The following is an 18759-nucleotide window of genomic DNA, read 5'->3' on the forward strand; positions in this document are numbered from 1 at the left end:
TCTTTTTCCCCTTGATTTTGTTTTTGGAATGACAGCACTTTCACTTGTCCACTATGTCCTCTGTCCTCTCTCTGTTGTATTCTCCCTCTGCTATAATGTCTTTCCCCGTCCCAGGTCGAGAAAGTAAAAGGGGAGATAGTTTGCTAGTGGGGCAGAAAAAAGAAAAAAAAACCCTGACATCATCTATTATGGATGAGCAGAGCAGACAGGGCGGCCTCATGCTGGAGAAATCTTGTTTGAGGAGGAAAGACCGAGAGGCACAGCTGTTTATTTGTTTGTTTCCCACATGCTGTTTGTTAGTCTAAAGCAGCCTCTGTAACACCCCCCCACACACACACACACACACACGCACAACCAGCATGCTAGCTGGGTGAACTCACTGCTCCATCGTACTGATTGTCCAAGGGGGCAAGAGAAACATCTCCTGGCCACCTGCCAAGACACCTCAATCTTCCGTGTTCTTCCGTCACGGTGGGCCTACAACATTGTTACCACTACACACACACCGGCCTCAACAGCTGAGTTAAACTCCCCTCTAAGCCTGCAACACTCTATACCTGCCAAGTAGGTGCGCTCTTCTTGCCTATGATGTGTTGGTGGTGATGTGCAGCATGCCAAATAAGGAAAGGAAAAGCAAGAGAAAGAAGCTGAAGCAGAGAGGGGTTTCGCAAGACAAGGATCGACATTGTCCTGAGCAACCCCTTGAAACTAACAAGTATTTGTCTCCCCTCACCCTACCCTCCTCCCCTTTTAGGAGACGGAGCCTGAGGATGGAGGCCCGGGGACAGCAGAGGTGAGTGGCAGCTGGGATGTCAGCACCGAACGGCTGGCCGGCACTGTCGGCAAGCTCTGCAAGACGGAGTCCCAAAACCACATGTCCCCAAGGTATGCTGCTAGATGAATGTTTTAAGCAACAAAGTGGGAAGACAGGCTTCATTATTTCAGCAACTGTGTTATAGGGAAGAAAAATTGTGCTGGATCTTTATTTTAGAAATTACTATACATAACATTTAGTACAGTCAGTATTTCCTGGGACACATTCCATGATCATGTCCAGCAAAGGGTTCTCATTCAAAAACTGTTCTGATCTGGATATTTATTTTATGATACGTGGAGAATGATGCTGCATTGAAACCCTTTTTTTAATCTTTGTGTATTATGGGCTGACCAAGCCACTAGGGTCAGATGAAGTTTCATTGTATCTAGTTTTCAAGGTGTTGTTGGTGGCAGCCAGAGCGAAATAAAATTCAAGGAGGCACGAGTAGACTATATTTTACTTCTGTTCTTATATCTACCAGTACACATAAGAGCCCATCGGACCTGTTTCTTTTGCTGTCACAACATTTGAGTTCCTTGCATTTTTTTTTAACTACTCAGTAAAGTGGAGAACAAGCTCCAGAGGCGGCCTCGAAGCACTTCCATGAAGGACAGACAGAACTCCAAGGCCCAGAGCGACAGGACCAGCAGCATGGAAAGTGAATGCTCCCCAGACTCACGGCTCATAGCGCAGGTAGAGATTGTCACGTGTCCAGCAAGAGCGCCTGAAATGAGGCACATGGCGTCAAACCTAAAATATGCTGTCCTCTCCAGCGCTCCAGTTTTCAGACAGAGATGCGCAGGTTGGTGCCATTCTCTGACTCTCTGGTTTTGACTGGCTCCCAGGTTCCTAGGAAGTCGGTGTACGACCAGCTAAACCAGATACTCATCTCCGATGAGCGCCTCCCAGAGAGCATTATCCTCATTAACACCATGGAATGGCAAGGACAGGTTCGTGAGTGTGTGTATGTGTTTTTCGGGGACTAATTCCTCTACCATTGAGTCCTTTTCATTCAGCCCATCATCCACAGATACACACAGGCCATGCGGCTTCATGCAGGGTTTACAGCTAAGTTGCTAGCGATGTTACCAGTCTATTGTTATTCCTGTAGCTGTTCCCAGAGCTGGTATTTCCCCATATTTACCGCCTATTGACTAAAATAACAGCATTAAAAACAATACGGATATCTAGAAAAACTATGAAAAAGAGTTTCATTTAGTCTGCAGTACAAAAGTAACAAGGTTTGGGAGACTGACCATCCTGTACTTCGCAAGTGTATTTGTCTTGTTTATCTTATTTTACCGTGCTTAGCCCTGCCTGTCTGTGTGTGTCCATATACTCACCCCATCCCTCTCATGTGTGTCTCGGTGCAGTACGTAGCAGAGCTGCTGCACGAGCAGGGCCAGCCCATTGTCTCCACCTGCTCTGCTGCTGATGTTCAGGCTGCCTTCAACACGATTGTCACCCGTATCCAGAGATTGTGAGTTTTTTGCAAAGAAGTGTGCACACAAGCACTCCATGAGTGACATTAGTTATTACAAATCCCAAAGCCAGGTCCCTTCTGGCTCATCGTCTGAAAGCGCTCCTTGACAAAAGATTTGACACGTAGCTCGGCTGTCTGCCAGACAACTTGAGGATACATTTGCTCACGTATGCAGGCGCACCCCCTGCCTGTGAACTCTATCTCTTCAGAACAAGCCCTTTTTTCCATAAAGGCTGACTTTCAGCCTTTCGTTTCTGTCTGGGATCTGTCCTCTCAACTGCCATAGCCCCAGGAAGTTGTGTCAGCTGAAGACAAGGCTGCGTTGCTTCTGTCAAACCCATGTCTCGTTTCTCTGTTGCCACACAGCGGACCTTTTTCTCACACACCTGCCCCCACCCCCGAGTCACCCTGATTTACTCCAGCTGGGGTCATGTCCTGCAGAGCCATGCACATTGTTCCCATGATGTTAACACAAGTGCTCAGTGCCTGTCACTGCTTTGGCTGAGGTGCACAGCGTTGTCTCAGAAGCCACCCTTTTCTTCTTCGCCCTCTCTGATACAGACTCTTTTATTTACCTATTTTTGACAAACTTATACTTTACATCCTGATTTTCTTGCTAACCATCACCGTGTTACCACCCTCGCAGCTGTAACTGCAATGCACAGACGCCACCTACAATCAAGGTGGCCATAGCAGGAGATCAGAGCTACCTCAGCACCATCCTGAGGTTCTTTGTGGAGCAGTTGGCCAACAAGACCCCAGACTGGCTGAGCTACATACGCTTCCTGATCATCCCCATTGGTAAGGCAGATGTCAAATACTATTCCGTCAGCACGTTCACATGCTTACCAATGCCACAGTTACTGGGAGTAATCACTTTAAGGAGTTTGATATTTTTAATAAAGCATTTACATTGTTCATAACAATGCATTTTTTTCTAATACCCAGGTTTACATGTGGTGCATTTCCATAGCACAGGCAGAATGGTTCTGAGCACGTAAAGTAACCATTCCAGTTGCATTTCCAATAGTTCGTAGTTTGAAGTGGAATGGATTGGAACCACTGGTGCCGAAATCCATCCAATGGTTCCAATCCCATTGGATGGATTTCGGCACCGTCTGATAACCGTGCTCAACCCAGCCAGATTTTGCCAGTGGGAGTGGTTAATGATGTTGGTATTCAGCGATTGGTTTTACATCCAGGTCACATCCAGTAACGCCACATCTGGTATGGTGATGATCAGCTGTAGCGCCATTGTGTCGTCCTGTAATGATCCTACAGCTTGTATTGAAATGAGCAGGCGTTTGTATGTTTCCATCAGAAAGCAAAACCAACAGAAATGTCTGAATGTGTCTTGGTCATGTACATTACATTAATGGACACTGCTGCATGGCGTCATTTGTCATTGTAGTTGTTCTGTGGAACGTTCAAGTCCGGATTTTACCTCCGACACTAATGGAAACACAAGCGGTAAAACTGCACATGACTCCTCACCAGCATGGCACAGCACATACTGACTTTATTTTGGCTTCAGCATAATGGAAAGACAACAATGGATCCTTGTAAAATCTTAGTGGAAGGGCTCTGCCATTCAAAAAACCAACCTGACCAAGACATGTACATAAATAAATGCACCTTACATCATAAGATTAAGCAAACACCAAGGTGAAATATCTTAATCACTTTACACTTACTTCAGTTTTGACTTAAACAAATAAAAATGATCAGATGAAGGCATAGACTGTACATGACTGCTGTTGAAGTGGGAGTCGCACTTTTATTAGTTTGTGGTGGCATTATCAGTGTGCATGTAAATGTACCCATTACTAGCTTGTCAGCTACTTTTATACCCAAATCCATCGGAGGCCTCACACTTTGCTTTTTACGCACAGGTTCTCATCCCCTGGCCAAGTACGTGGCCTCCTTCGACAGCAGATTCAACAGCATCTTTATGGACACGGCATGGAGGGAGCTGTTCTGCAGGTCAGAACGGCCCACCTCAGGTAGGTCGGAGCCTGTGTTTTCTCATCGTTCCGTGTCTCTAGTATGGATCAGTGTACAGCCTGAGGCAGCTTTGTGTGTCTGGTGTTCGCCCAGCGTGAAACGGGAAGAGATGGGGTCAGAGCGTGGGTCAGAGGGTGGCTGATGGGGAAGGTGGGTTTGGATGCACGGGCTGGAAACAGCTGTGGCCGTCTCTTCCCGGTGGAATGATTCCATGTTATTGCTTTTCCCCCACCACCCCGTTCCCATAAGTGTCCCTTATTGGAAACTGACACCGCGTAGCGTTGCAGGTCGGACTCATCTAAGATTAAAAAAAATGTGCTTGTGTCACATTTCCTTTTCTTTCTTATTCGATTAATGTAATTTATCAACTATGATATCACCTTGAACTGCAGTTCATTATATTTTGCCACCAGGAAACCAGTTGTTAAATAACCAATATGGACTCCATTAGAATAGGGTAAAGAAAGGGGGGGGGTATCTTTAGAACTGATGCAATAATTAGAATTGCGTTTCAATGACCAAGAAGATTATCAATTATCAGAAAGACATGCATGTTAGGGTTAATACTCCTGTCTGTGCCCCTGAGTAAGGCAGTGGAAAGAAGAACTGGAGCTGGTCCCCGGGCGCTGAAGCTGCCCGTAGCTGCTATACCAGAGGATGGGCTGAATACAGAGAACACGTTCATTGTAAAAATCCTCTTTATTGTACGAATACAATGTCAAGTAAAGTGGCTTTCATGTCATCATGTGTACAGCCACGTGCGGGTTGTAAGGCTCGGTGTTGTTGGCTTACAAACATGTGAACACACACGTACACAAAGACAAATCAGCATTCATGAACAAGCCTCTCACTCCATTCTTCCCCCCCGTCCTCGCTTGCCTTGCCAGGTCCAGTGTTCACACAGCCCCACCTTCCAGTTTAACTGATCAGACTGAATTTGATCATTAGACACCAATCCGAGACACGGACCTGCATACTGTGTGAATAATCCCAAAAACAGTCCACAAGGACATGTGGAAAAACTGGATCCTCATCCATTGGTGAAAGTATTTTGACTTTACCTGCCCTTAGAATTGTTTTGTCGAAGTGCGAGGCGTGTGCAATACTTGCATTGTAGAGAATTGCAGGAAAATTCACGGAGAAGCAAATCTGAGTTTGTGCAGTCTATAAATTTCAGCTAGAAAATGTCCGGCAGCGTTGCGCCCCCCACCTGTCGGGCACATCATTTATCTTGAGCATCTTATGGCTTCCCTCAGCCACAAATGGTTTTAATGATATTACACACCCAGTGCACACTCCTGCACTAACCACCCTCCTTGGTTTGGTGTCGCGTGACTGATCCGTTTTAAAACCCCTCTAGTGGTCTGTGTGTGTTTGCATTTTGTTAGTTATTCGGTAAACGTGTGACTTTATCAGTAAAGCGGGTTGCGTTGCTTATTCGTGTTTGTCCCTGTTGCTGGCAGATAACATCGATGTAGCAGGGCGGGTTGTCCAATACCTGGCCGGAGCCAACGTGTCTCACCAGTTCCCCATCTCAGAAGCCATGCTCACCTACAAACAGAAGAGGTAAAGCCCCGTTGTCCAGACGGCTGTTCATGCACATTAATGTTCTGTCTTTGTAACTCTGCGTGTGTGTGTGTGTGTGAGCATGCATGTGTGTGTATGTGGGTGCATGTGTGTTCTTCGCATGTCTTCTTGACGCATGTGCTCATTTGGAACGGTTGTTATGCACTTATGTTGGCGGTTTCTGCGATGTCTCTCCTCTCATGGCATGTAGCCATACACCGAAGTCCAGGATCAGCTGCTCTAGCCTGTTCTCTGGACTCCAGCACGGCTTTCAGTGGAACACAAACTCGACCGCATGCGGAAACTGGCTGCAGTAAATGCAAATGCATGCAAATTTACACATACAGGCATGTACATTGATAGACACAAACACAAGGGGTGATATTGTCGTCTCAGTTGGTTCATATCCTCAGTCGGAGCGTACATGTGTTTACTCTGAGATGAAGGTTTGCCTTTTGACCCGGGCCCAACAGAGCTCAAGGCACATGGGAGGTTCAAGCCTCTTTCAAATTCATGTTCATAACTAATTTAGCTTTAAGGGTGGTGCAAGGGCTGAAGTTCCAGACCTACGCAGCTCCCTACCCTGGCGTGGTCTGACAAGAATCCAGTTGCCTCACAAGACGACACAAACACACACATGCAGGGTCGTCCGGGCAGCGTAGCAGTCTATTCCGTTGCCTACCAACACGGGGATCACCGGTTCGAATCCCCGTGTTACCTCCAGTTTGTTCGGGCGTCCCTACAGACGTGTCTGCAGATGGGAAGCCGGATGTGGGTATGTGTCCTGGTCACTGCACCAGCACCTCCTCTGGTCGGTCGGGGCGGAGGGGGAACTGGGGGGAATAGCGTGATCCTCCCACATGCTACGTCCCCCTGGCGAAACTCCTCACTGTCAGGTGAAAAGAAGCGGCTGGCGACTCCACATGTATCGGAGGAGGCGTGTGGTAGTCTGCAGCCTTCCCCTGGAACAGCTTGGAAGAGTGGGGTAATTGGCCAGTTACAATTGGGGGGGAAAAGGAAGAACCCCCCCGCCCCCCCCCCCGCCCAAAAAACCCACACACACACCCACACACCTTCCTGTTGGTTTTCGTAGCTGTTGAACAAAGAGCCTGTTGCCTTGCGTGTCGGTTTGCTTGTTTCCTGTGAGGTTTTAAATGGTGTCCTTCCCACCCCCACCCCCCCACCCCTGTTTGTCAAGAGTGGCCTCATAGTGGTCAGGAGGTACTTAATATGCCACGTTTATTAACACTGTTGCATTCCTTCTTCCTCCCCCTCCTATCCCTTTGGTTTGCATTCAAGGAAGAGAAGTTTGTATTTTGATTTTTACATCAGGTATCTAATTCAACTTGTTTCCTCTGCCCTCCGTATCCTCTCTCCTCCATCTGGCCCGAGCCTCTCGCTGTGTGTCTCACATCCCCCCGTTTCTCACCCGATACTCACCCTAACCCCACGCCGCACTCTGTCCCCACTCGTTTCCTTGGTTTGTTGTGACCGTGGTTCTGACTGTCAGTCCTCTTGTTTTGTTGCTGTGAAGACATGCCTAACAACCTAACAGTCCCAGACAGTCTACGATCCTTTCTTTTTTTATTTTATTTTCCATGGGATATTCTTGGGGGATGGATGGTGCTGAAAGTATGGAAGAACCTGGGTGGACATGGAATGCGTGGACGTGAAAGGCTGAGTCTCGTAATGTTGCAATGTTTAAGCCAGCCATCACCATTCTCAAGTGAATCGAAGTCATCGCGCCAGCCAGGACACGCCTCCTTTTTCTTTTCTTTTTTTAAGTGTCAATATTGATCAAATAAGTAGATGAATAATTGTTTATGATCCCCTTGACTTTCATTTGTTGATCATTATGGGGGAGCGCATTTGCTGAGGGATATGGGAAAACAAAGCCATGCTCCCAGTTTCATCGCTTGCCCTGGACTACGGTTAGGCCACAGAAATATAAATATCACACCATAAAACTCTCCAAGCACTTTATTGTTTTATTGATTTCTGATTTTCAGATGTGATGCCAGAATTATGTAGATGTTCTACATAAGCTTGTAAGCAACATAAGCTTGTGCCTTCAAGACATGAGTTGACCATCATTTTAGTATAGCTGCAAGTTTACTTTTGATGGTGGTGTGCAAAATGCAGCTTTTTTTCCCCTTAAATAATTTCTTCAGTGGAGATGATAGAGTGTGCTCTGCTTTTCCTAGTTCCCTCAGACGGTCGGGGAGCAGGGAGACAGTCAGGTCACCCCTATTGTGTTACGGTCAGACCTGCTGGGTCGTCCATGTGGTCGGCAGTCTTTAATGTAGCAACAGCTACAACCGCTTTTCCTGCGAGGTTTAAAACCAGCCACGCAGTGGGCCTGACCTCTCCGTCGCCATTAACGTGGCTATACGTGGCTCCGCTAACCCAAGCTGCTCTCCTGAAAACGGCCCCTTTCTCTTTTTTTTGGTTGTAAGGAGCGGTCCTCTCATTCATCTCATCGTAGCGTGAACCCCAGAATAACCCCCATTTCACCCCAGACAGTCATGTGCCATCGCCACTGTGATGGGGCATGGTGGAGGTGATGCGAAAGCCATCATCCTTTCAGGGTCATCGAGTTGTGTTCATGTGTGCCCCCGGAGTGTCGAAGTGTTCAAACACCCAAATCCAGCCCGACTCACGGCCTCTCGTCTCTGTCCACAGCCCCGATGAAGACTCCTGTCAGAAGTTTGTGCCATTTATTGGGGTAAGGAGTTGTTCTGATACAAAGCCAGCCAATAAGAACATGGACACCTTCTATGCATCTTTGTTTTTTGTTGACTCACACCGACACCTTGTTTCTCTCAGGTTGTGAAGGTTGGCATTGTGGAGCACAGTCTGTCAACCTCAGGTGAGGCTCTCTTTCTGCTTTCTTTTTTTTTTTAGACCTCATGCTGAATTTTCCAAAAGCTGCAGTTGCACTTTAATTTTTAGTACTTGTAATAAATCATGATAGTCATATCTCAGCACCTTACTTTAATGTCATCTGTGATTTGGAGCCTTTTTCCTCCACGTGGTGTTTGGTCTCTGAGAAACTCTAAGGCTTTTGTTCAGACTACTACTACTACTTTCTGCTGCTCCTGTTAGGGGTCGCCACAGCGGATCATCCGTTTCCATCTCTTCCTGTCCTCTGCATCTTCCTCTGTCACACCAGCCACCTGCATGTCCTCCCTCACCACATCCATAAACCTCCTCTTTGGCCTTCCTCTTTTCCTCTTCCCTGGCAGCTCCATATTCAGCATCCTTCTCCCAATATACCCAGCATCTCTCCTCCACACATGTCCAAACCACCTCAATTTTGTCTCTCTTGCTTTGTCTCCAAACCGTCCAACCTGAGCTGTCCCTCTAATATACTCGTTCCTAATCTTGTCCTTCTTCATCACTCCCAATTAAAATCTTATCATCTTCAACTCTGCCACCTCCAGCTCTGCCTCCTGTCTTTTTGTCAGTGCCACTGTCTCCAAACCATATAATATAGCTGGTCTCACAACCATCTTGTAAACCTTCCCTTTAACTCTTGCTGGTACCCTCCTGTCACAAATCACTCCTGATACTCTTCTCCACCCTGCCTGCACTCTATTCTTCACCTCTCTTCTGCACTCCCCGTTACTTTGAACAGTTGACTCCAAGTATTTAAACTCATCCACCTTCATCACCTCTACTCCTTGCATCCTTACTTAAGGCCTTGTTCAGACTGCCAGCCCAAATCCGTTTTGTATCCAGATTGATTTTAGAAAGTCTGGACAGCAGAATAACCACATCAAATGTGATTTTTGCAAATTGGATCTAAACCACATGGGGATGGTTTGAAATGCGATTCCAATCAGATTTCTACAGATGCATCTTATTCCGGATGCTCTGGCCACCCCAAATCGGATTTCAAACCGTCACTCACAATGACGACACACAATGACGACATCAAAATCACAGTGTATACCAGCTTGAGTTTGTCTAGTGCAGGGGTCAGGAACCTTTTTGACTGGGAGAGCCATAAAAGCCAAATATTTCTAAATATATTTCATTGAGAGCCATATAGTATTTTTAACGTATAATAAATTAAATATGTCTTACTTTTAATGCGACTTCTGGTGTTGCATGGTTTTGCTGATGGCCTTGTAGTCTGGTTCATAAGTGGTGATGTTGAGCTTCATGCAGGTGTTGAGGCTTCCATCAGTTAAACGTGAGCGTAGGTTGGTCTTAATGTTCCTCATATGCGAGAATGACTGCTCACATGCATATGTAGAGCCAAACATGGTCAATACGGCAATACTCACATGCTGCATTGTGTGGTATGTCACAGGAAGCTCGTTCCAAGTTTTAAGAATCAGCTGGTCTTCAGGTTGAAGATTTTTAATTTCTGTCCACTTGTGTTCCCTCGCCAGCTCTGCTCGCTGTCGCGCAAGACTTTCCAACTCTCCATTAAGTGACTTGAACTTACTCATCCACATGTCTGATGCCTTCAGGTCAGCAACTTCCAGCTCAAAGTCTCCGATAGAGACCCCGGGGATGCATGTCAGGTCGATTTTGTCCACTGCACACTCATGTGGATGAGTGATGAACTTGAAAAGACCAGTGCGCGCACGAAATTCTCCAAAACGTGCTTTGAATGACTGCAGGAGATTGGACGTAAAGCCAGCTAGCTGCTGGAGATCCAGATGTTGAGTGGAGTCACTTGCTAAGCATGCATCTCTAAATTGTTGCAGTCTTTCAAAGTGCAGAAGGCGACCTGTTTCAATGTCCCTGAGAAAGACTTCCAGCTTGCTTTCAAATGCAAACACTGCTTGTTGAAGGGATGAGATTGTATTTCCAATACCTTGCATTTTCACATTGAGCTGGTTCAGATGGCCAGTTATGTCCACGAGATAGTGAAACTGCAGGAGCCAGTCAGTGTTGTCTAGCTCAGGATGCTTGACCCCTTTCATTTCAAGAAAAGTCCGGATTTCACTCAGGCAAGCTGCAAAACGGCTGAGCACCTTCCCCCTTGACAACCAATGCACATTGCTGTGTAAAAGCAGACCGGGATAATGATTCCCAACTTCTTCTAACAGAGCTTTAAACTGGCGATCATTTAAAGCTCGGGCAACAATAACGTTGACCACTCGAATGACCAGCGACATCACCTCACCAAGCTCCTGGCCACACGTCTGAGCGCAAAGCTCCTCCTGGTGCAGGTTGCAATGAAAACTTAGGATGGCTCTCTTTTCATGTTCACGGAGAAGCGCTACAAATCCTTTGTTCTTCCCCAACATACAGGGTGCACCGTCAGTACAGACAGAAATAAGTTTATCCATCGGTAGTTTTTTTCTTTAGCAAACTCCATGAAAGACGTGAATAAATCCTCTCCTCTTGTCCCTTTCATTGGCAAAACAGCCAAGCTTTCCTCACGCAGTGTGTCACCTGCAGCATACCTGGCAATTATACTGCACTGAGATAGATGGCTAACGTCTGTTGACTCATCTAACGCGAGAGAAAAGTATGTCCCGGCGTTTATGTCCTTAATTTGTGTTTCCTCGACTTGATTTGCCATCATGATGCTACGATCGTGCACAGTTCTTGCTGACAGGGGCATGTCTTTTATTCGTTTGATTATCTCGTCTTTATTTGGGAAGTCATCAAACAGTTCATTGGCCACATCAAGCATGAATGTTTTGGCATACTCGCCATCTGTGAATGACTTTCCATTCCTTACTATTGCCAAAGCCCCCGCAAAGCTAGCGGAATTCCCGTCCCCTTGCTTGGTCCACACACGTAGTTGCTGCTGACTCGTCTGCACTCTCCGCTGTAGCTCCTCGCATGCCCTTTTCCTGCTGTCCCCCGCTGGATATTTCCATGCAAATGAAGCATGGTGCGTATCGAAGTGCCGCTTTATATTTGACCGTTTCATCGATGCAATTTTATCATTGCATATTAGACATACCGCAGATCCTGCTCTCTCCACAAATGCAAATTCCTCTGTCCACGCAGCCTGGAATGCACGGTAATCATCGTCTTTTTTTCTTTTCGCCATCTTTTCCGTTACAAGGGTTGAAGCGGATAAACTAGTTGGCTATCTGATAAAATTGATTTCTTCACCTTTACAATGACCCGGACATGCTCGCGAGCCATTGGTTCCCGACCCGACCCACGGGTGACCCGTGACATTTATCTTCAAAACTAATTTCTGTTTACTTTAAAATGACACAGTATTATTAAGAAATATCACACGTATTTTAAAATCAGTTACAAACTGATTTTTTTTTTTTTTTAATTTTTCAACTCAAAATTGTCTGGGAGCCATATGCCGTCACCGGAAGAGCCATATATGGCTCGCGAGCCATAGGTTCCCGACCGCTGGTCTAGTGCGACGGAGGAGCTCTGCGCCACGATTTGACAGCGCGATTGTTTAGAGAGCGAGATGATGGAGCTCTGTTTCTCATGCTTCCGTGTTGTTAAACCGCATCACCAGCATATGTAGTTACTCACACCTACGTCGTTACCACAGCAACCCGTGCATATAGGTTGGTGATGTCTGGACTCACAAATCTGATCTGATCACTTGCAAATAACAGTGCAGACAGTCTTTCTTAAAGATCTGGTTTGAGGAAAACATCCGATTTGTCTGCAGTCTGAACAAGGCCTGAGAAGTGGGTGAGGAGTGTGTGTGTTGACACAAAGGCACAAGCCATTACAAACTGCCTCACACAGCTAGAAAACTCGCTTCACCCAGAAGGCCTGTTCTCTGCGCTGATGTGACTTTATAGTAGTTACGCTAATAATTCACAAGCACTGGACAAATACTTAGACAGAAGTTGTGGTCTGAAAAATGACTTTTGCACAAGGGCACAGATATCAGCTCCGAGGGGCAGAATGGATCAGATCCACTAGCTGAAATAGTGACACCTTGAGTTTGCTCAGATATTATGAGATTACTGCAGAATTGACAGTGATGTATTACAACATGGGTATTGATGGTAAGAAGTCAAGTCAATTTATTTTTGAAGAACTGGAACATATTTCTGAGACCCGCAATGTGTGCGTGTTTTCACTTGGAAGCCTTGTGAGTGAAATTATCCCTGTCCCCTCCGCAGTGGACTCGGATGACGCCATGGTGGGCAGCACCAGCATCCTGTCCTCCCCGACGCCCCCGTCGGCTGGTCCGTACGGGAAGGAGATCGGGAGCACGCCTCCTCAGTCTCCCTCTGTCTCCACCGCTGTCTCTGGAGCTGGGTATGACGAGTCTGCATTACGCTTCTTTTTAGCTACTATGTCATGGATCAGATCATGCTAACAAAGCCGTGCATTGGTGATGACTATTTTTTCCAACCTTCTCACTTTTCTTTTTTTTTATCATGTGCCTGTATCACTGATTTTACGCTTCTGTTAAAGAGGTGCTAAAATTAGCTCCTGACCTGTTGTCCCCCCCTTCTTAGTTCTCCATGTTCAGGCGGAGAGGTGATGGGGCTGCAGGTGGACTACTGGACGTGGCAGGGCCCGGAGAAGAAGAAGGAAGGAGAGAAGAGGGATGTGGGGCTGAAGAACACGCTCAAGAGCAACTTCCGCTCGCTGCAAGTCAGCCGCCTGCCGTGTGGCGGAGAGCTCACCCCTCCGCCCAGCATGGCCATGACCGTCGTCACGAAGGAGAAGAACAAGAAAGGTAACGTGACTGGCGAAGACCGAGGGCAGGGGATCAAACGTGGGTTTCACTGATGCTTTGTACCCCCGGGTTGATGTACGGGTGTTACGGCAGGTGACATACAAGCTGTAGAGTTGGTTGGAGTTCTTCGATCATGCCCATAGTAGTCAAAGAAACCACTAGTTCAGGAGCGCGAGGAGGAAACAGCCACATAATATGTGCCATTTATACACCAGCACAGTATGCAGTTTATGTAAAGTGGAGATTGGGCGGGGGCTCTCCCTTGGTTGTGTAAAGTTGTCAGTCAGGAAAATAGGGTGCGATGCGAAATAACAATGTTTTTTTCGCCCCTTTCGCAACAGTGATTTTTCTCAGCAAGAAGCCCAAGGAAAAAGAGCTGGACTCTAAGAGCCAAGTAATTGATGGTATCAGCAGGTTGATCTGTACTGCCAAGCATCAGCACACGATGCTGAGAGGTAAGGCCACAAAACGGCTCTCTTACACACGCGCACACATGCCATCCGATTTGAGAGGTTCTACTGCCATCTAGTGGTCATGCGGGAGGATAGCCATTGTATGTGAAGAATCGTACATGAGAGATGCCTCTTCAAACAGGCTTCTATCTGCCGTGTGACTATAAAGAGTCCATATTTTTTTCTGAGCTCTACGAATTTCCTCTCTTCCTCAGTGTCCATTGACGGCGTGGAGTGGAACGATGTCAAGTTTTTCCAGCTGGCTGCCCAGTGGCCGACCCACGTCAAGCACTTCCCAGTGGGAATCTTTGGTTACACCAAGCCCATGTGACCCCGGCCACCGACCGCTACCAGACTCTCCCTGCACTTGTCTCACAGAGGGGCCTAGGCGAAATGGAGGAAACGCCAACGAGCCCTGGCAGTGATAGTTTTCCTGTGGAAACCTTAACTGACTTGTAACCACGTGTTCAAGATACACAGAACAAATTTCATGTTGTCAATTTGATGTTTTGATGTTGTCGTTTTTTGTTTTTGTTTTTTACTACACACTACAAAAAAAGAACAAGTACTATTTTGTAAGATATGTTGCTGCCACCTCACAAGTATTCCGAGGGTTATTGACAATTTGCCACATTTTGACATTGGCAGCTGTGTTTGCACTTTGATTTTTGTTAACATTTTATTATTTCTGTGAAATCCTATGTTTATTGTTACTCTATAGACAATGCAGGAGTGTGATGGTGATGTGCAGTGGTGTGTATGTGTGCGTGTGTGAGATTGTTTGAGACGGTGTTTGTGTTTGTTATTGAAAGTGGGAATATTGCTGTGAATTTAGATGGAAAACTTCCCTTCTAACTCAGTGTTCTGTTTTCTTACTAGTCCCGCTCGTGTATTTTTCACACAAAAAAAGGTAACTTTTTTTTTTTTGTTGCAAGGAACATGTGATGTTCTTTCTGCCTTGTTGCTCTGAAGCACAATGTGTACCTGAAGCAAATCAAAAAAAGAAAAATATAAGCAAGGTATTTTGGAAGGTAGCTATTATGAATGTAGCTATAATGCATTTTTAACACATGTAAACAGCTCGTCGAATCAAACCTTTATCCGTTCATGTCAAGTGCTTCTGTTTGTACAGGTGTGTTGGTGTCGGTTATACGTTCATTATCGACGGCTCGAGGCCCGCAAAGTTTCAGCCACTTTTAAAACAGGGTCATCCGATATATAAGGCGATGTATTTAAACTCTTACAGCTGAATGCCAAATGTATGAATCCCTTTATTTTGGGACTTGGTCATGTTGATTCAAGGCCCTGATGTTTTCTTCTGCGTTTTTCCCTCCAGTTGATTCTGAATTGCCGTTATTTGAGTAATCTGGACCCTGACCGGGATAATTTGAGGTTCTTCGCTCCACGTTGAGAAAACGTGGCCGGCTCGTGTTCAGTCCCAGAGGTGGTCCCTGGGGTATTTTGGCTTAACTGTAAGTGCATCTCCCCCCGTTTCACAAACTTGGTCAGGTGAAAGAGATCCAGCAGGGCTCTGCGTCAGACCTGATGGGTCGTCGTGCCAAAGTCAAGTTAGCTTCACAGTCCAGCTACCGGAGTGCTGCGCTCCACCTGCTAAACAAAGAACATCTGCCCACACGTAGAACGCTTGTTATCCCTGTTGAGACCAGTGTCGGGGGGGGGGGGGGGGGCCAACTATTCACAGGCTTCCTGTGTGGGAAGTCGTTTATATTTTGGCTCAAAGTGAAACGTGCGCATCCTAAACAATATGTTATTATTATTAATATTATTGTGTCCTGTTATATAGCTGCCTCGTTGTGGGGGAAAATGCACAAATAGTCTATATAACCTTTCATGTACTCTAACCAGACAAGTTACCCACCCAGTGTTGCGTAGGCCCGTTTTTGTACAGACAACTTGAAGTGTGCGTTGGCAGGAATGTCGAGCGCAGTACAGTTCTAGCAGTTTGTTTTGAAAGAAACACTATTTGATGAAAGAAATGTTCGGAGTGTTGGCCGATGTCCACGTCACTGCCCGTGTGTGTGTGTGTGTGTGTGTGTGTGTGTGCGTGTGCATCTGTGTGTGTGTATGAATGTGGTAATTGCTGTCTGAAGGTACTCCCTGAATAGTATTTTTTAGGCAAACTTTTTGCGACAGGAAACCTTAAGACAGAGGACTTCCTGTTGAAATCAGTTACTTGTTTGTTGCTTTTTATAAAGTGAAGACTTATGAGCTTTGACCGGCTTGCTTTTATAGTGTTGTACATAACGATTCGAGATGTTACTGTTGTGAAACGCGACCCCCCCCCCCACGAAACCGAAAGCACAAACATTCAAGGTTTGTTTCTCACTCTTAATGCCAAATTTCCATAACTTGTGACTGCGTTGTTCGATTTTTACGATTCAAACACTACCATGTGTAATTTCTCATCTCTTCCACTGTGTAATGCACTTTCTTATGGTTTTTACATCCTTCGGCTCTATTTAGGACACACTTTGGTTTTGAAGTGGAGTGTTAGAATCTATGTTTGAGATATTAACCACTACCTGTAGTCATAAGGTGGCTTTTTGTTTAGTTGTAACATGACCTTTTGAGTGGGAACGTCATGTTTGTGTTGGGATTAAGCGCCTTTGGAGGTCTCGGACTGACGGCTGTGTCATTTCTTTTGTCACCGCGTGCGGCAAATGTTTATTCACCATCTATCACCGTATGTGTCTGCTGTCATTGTTAGCTTTGTTTTTGGAGTTCTTGCTCTCTTCCTCTGTACCGAGATGACCTGGCCCTCGTACACGTGTGAATCTGGGCTGTGAAGTGCTAGCCAGGGTGGAACTACGTTTGGAGAGGACTTTCACGTGTTTGCCCTTTCAATACTATAAGGGCATAAGTGGTTACATGTATTTCAGTGTATTTGACCTCAGTTTGTTTTTTGTTTTTTTTGTTTTTTTTTGCCCTAGATCTAGTGGTAGCATGGGGGTGTTTTCCGTAAGACTGGATCAATGAGGTAGTTGGCTAACTTCACAAAATATTCTTCAGATTTAAACATGGCACTCCAGAAAGTTAGCTGCTTTATGTACATTACACAGATTGTTCCCACAGCGGTCTCCCTCCGAGTAGGGCTGCACAATTAATCGAATATTAGTCACGATTCTGGCTTCCCACAATTAAACGAACACGATCGACTGCGATGTTGGCGTTTAAAATGCGTGCTCCGCTCATGGAACGCTCCACTGTATACTAACTGCCTGACCAATCACGGCTGTTGCCTTTAAGTGCCAACCCTGCAGCGGCAGCCAGTGCAAAAATGTTCTGGTTGTGGCAGCGGCAGCCCGGAGTAGACAAGTAAGGGCAAAACGAATATCAAATGTCTGGAGCAGAAAGCAGGGCAGCACGGTAGCGCAGTGGTTGCCTCACAGCAAGAAGGTCCTGGGTTCGAGCCCCAGGATAGTCCAACCTTGGGGGGTCGTCCCAGGTCGTCCTCTGTGTGGAGTTTGCATGTTCTCCCCATGTCTGCGTGGGTTTCCTCCCACAGTCCAAAGACATGTATGTCAGGTGAATCGGCCGTACTAAGTTGTCCCTAGTTATGAATGTGCGTGCGTGTGTGTCAGTCCTGTGATGGCCTGGCGGCCTGTCCAGGGTGTCTCCCCGCCTGCCGCCCAATGACTGCTGGGATAGGCTCCAGCATCCCCACGACCCTGAGAGCAGGATAAGCGGTTCGGATAATGGATGGATGGAACAGAAAGCGACGCACTACTCCCTTGAAACGGATCATCATCCCTTGTTTGGAAATATTCAGGGCAAGCGATGTCAACCAAGACCAAAGTGCCGTAGAATTGTGTGCACGCCACAAAGCAACACAACTAACCTTTTCAACCACCTGAAAAAACACCACAAACTGCAGTAGGAAGAATGCATGAAGGCCAAGAAGAATAACATTGCTAGCATTAGCTCACTGAATCACCGTCCTTGTCCAACGTCAACTCAAACATCCATAACAGCAACCCTCTACAACGAGTCACCGTATCCATCCAGCTCCCACAGACAGATTGAAATAACCAATGCAGTCGCATCCCATTTGGCCAAAGACACGTGTCCAATAAACACCGTGAGCAATGAAGGCATCAGGAAAATGGTCAACACACTGGACAACAGATATGTGATCCCCTCACGCAATTGTTTTTCCAAGTGGCATTACTTGCGCTGTATGCAAAGCATCAAGGGGAAATGGAGAGGGATGTCACAGCTGTCGAGTACTTTGCGACTACCACTGACCTATGGTCAAGCAGAACCAGGGAGCCATACTTGAGCCTGACAATTCATTTCATCAACAGCGATTTTAAAATGAATAGTCGATGCTTGCAAACGTCATCTTTCCCACGAGACCTCACAGGAGAATTATTTTAAAAGAAAATATGTTTCGTCCCTAAAGTCAAGGAATAATCGTAATAAATAACCGTGATCTCAATATTGATCAAAATAATCGTGATTATCATTTTGGCCATAATCGTGCAGCCCTGCCTCCGAGGGTTTCCAACACGCCGCCTCATTGATCCGGTTCCTGGAAATGCCACCCGGTGTCTTTGCACAAACCCTATTTTAAATGACATGACAGTATTTTTAAATTTACCACTAAAAATATTGGTTACTCTTGCATGTTTTACTATAGGTGTAAATATGTTTTGGATTTTTATATTTTGTTTCTTTCCATGCTCTCACAAGCAGTTGTGTTTAATAAAAATTTTTAATCTTGTGTACAAACAGCTGTCCGCATTCACGCCTGACTTTTTTTTCC

At 46.1% G+C, this 18759-nt stretch overlaps 1 protein-coding gene across 2 annotated transcripts in view; it reads left to right on the top strand.

Annotated features, from left to right (window-relative positions):
* LOC130122440 (phosphofurin acidic cluster sorting protein 2-like) overlaps positions 1-18729 on the top strand; it is a 74437-nt gene extending 55708 nt beyond the window's left edge. Inside the window, exons 12-24 of one of the 2 annotated variants that reach the window (XM_056291359.1) lie at positions 755-885; positions 1378-1510; positions 1591-1767; positions 2191-2297; positions 2947-3101; positions 4193-4303; positions 5768-5870; positions 8553-8595; positions 8697-8739; positions 12956-13094; positions 13298-13521; positions 13863-13976; positions 14189-18729. In XM_056291359.1, coding sequence (XP_056147334.1) covers positions 755-885; positions 1378-1510; positions 1591-1767; positions 2191-2297; positions 2947-3101; positions 4193-4303; positions 5768-5870; positions 8553-8595; positions 8697-8739; positions 12956-13094; positions 13298-13521; positions 13863-13976; positions 14189-14304 — 1596 coding nt within the window. In that variant the 3' untranslated portion in view covers positions 14305-18729. The remainder of the gene's footprint in view (positions 1-754; positions 886-1377; positions 1511-1590; positions 1768-2190; positions 2298-2946; positions 3102-4192; positions 4304-5767; positions 5871-8552; positions 8596-8696; positions 8740-12955; positions 13095-13297; positions 13522-13862; positions 13977-14188) is intronic. The other variant, XM_056291360.1, reaches the window with a different exon arrangement.
* The last annotated feature ends 30 nt before the right edge of the window (positions 18730-18759 follow it).

Source organism: Lampris incognitus, chromosome 13, assembly GCF_029633865.1.
Source record: "Lampris incognitus isolate fLamInc1 chromosome 13, fLamInc1.hap2, whole genome shotgun sequence".
NCBI lineage: Eukaryota > Metazoa > Chordata > Actinopteri > Lampriformes > Lampridae > Lampris > Lampris incognitus.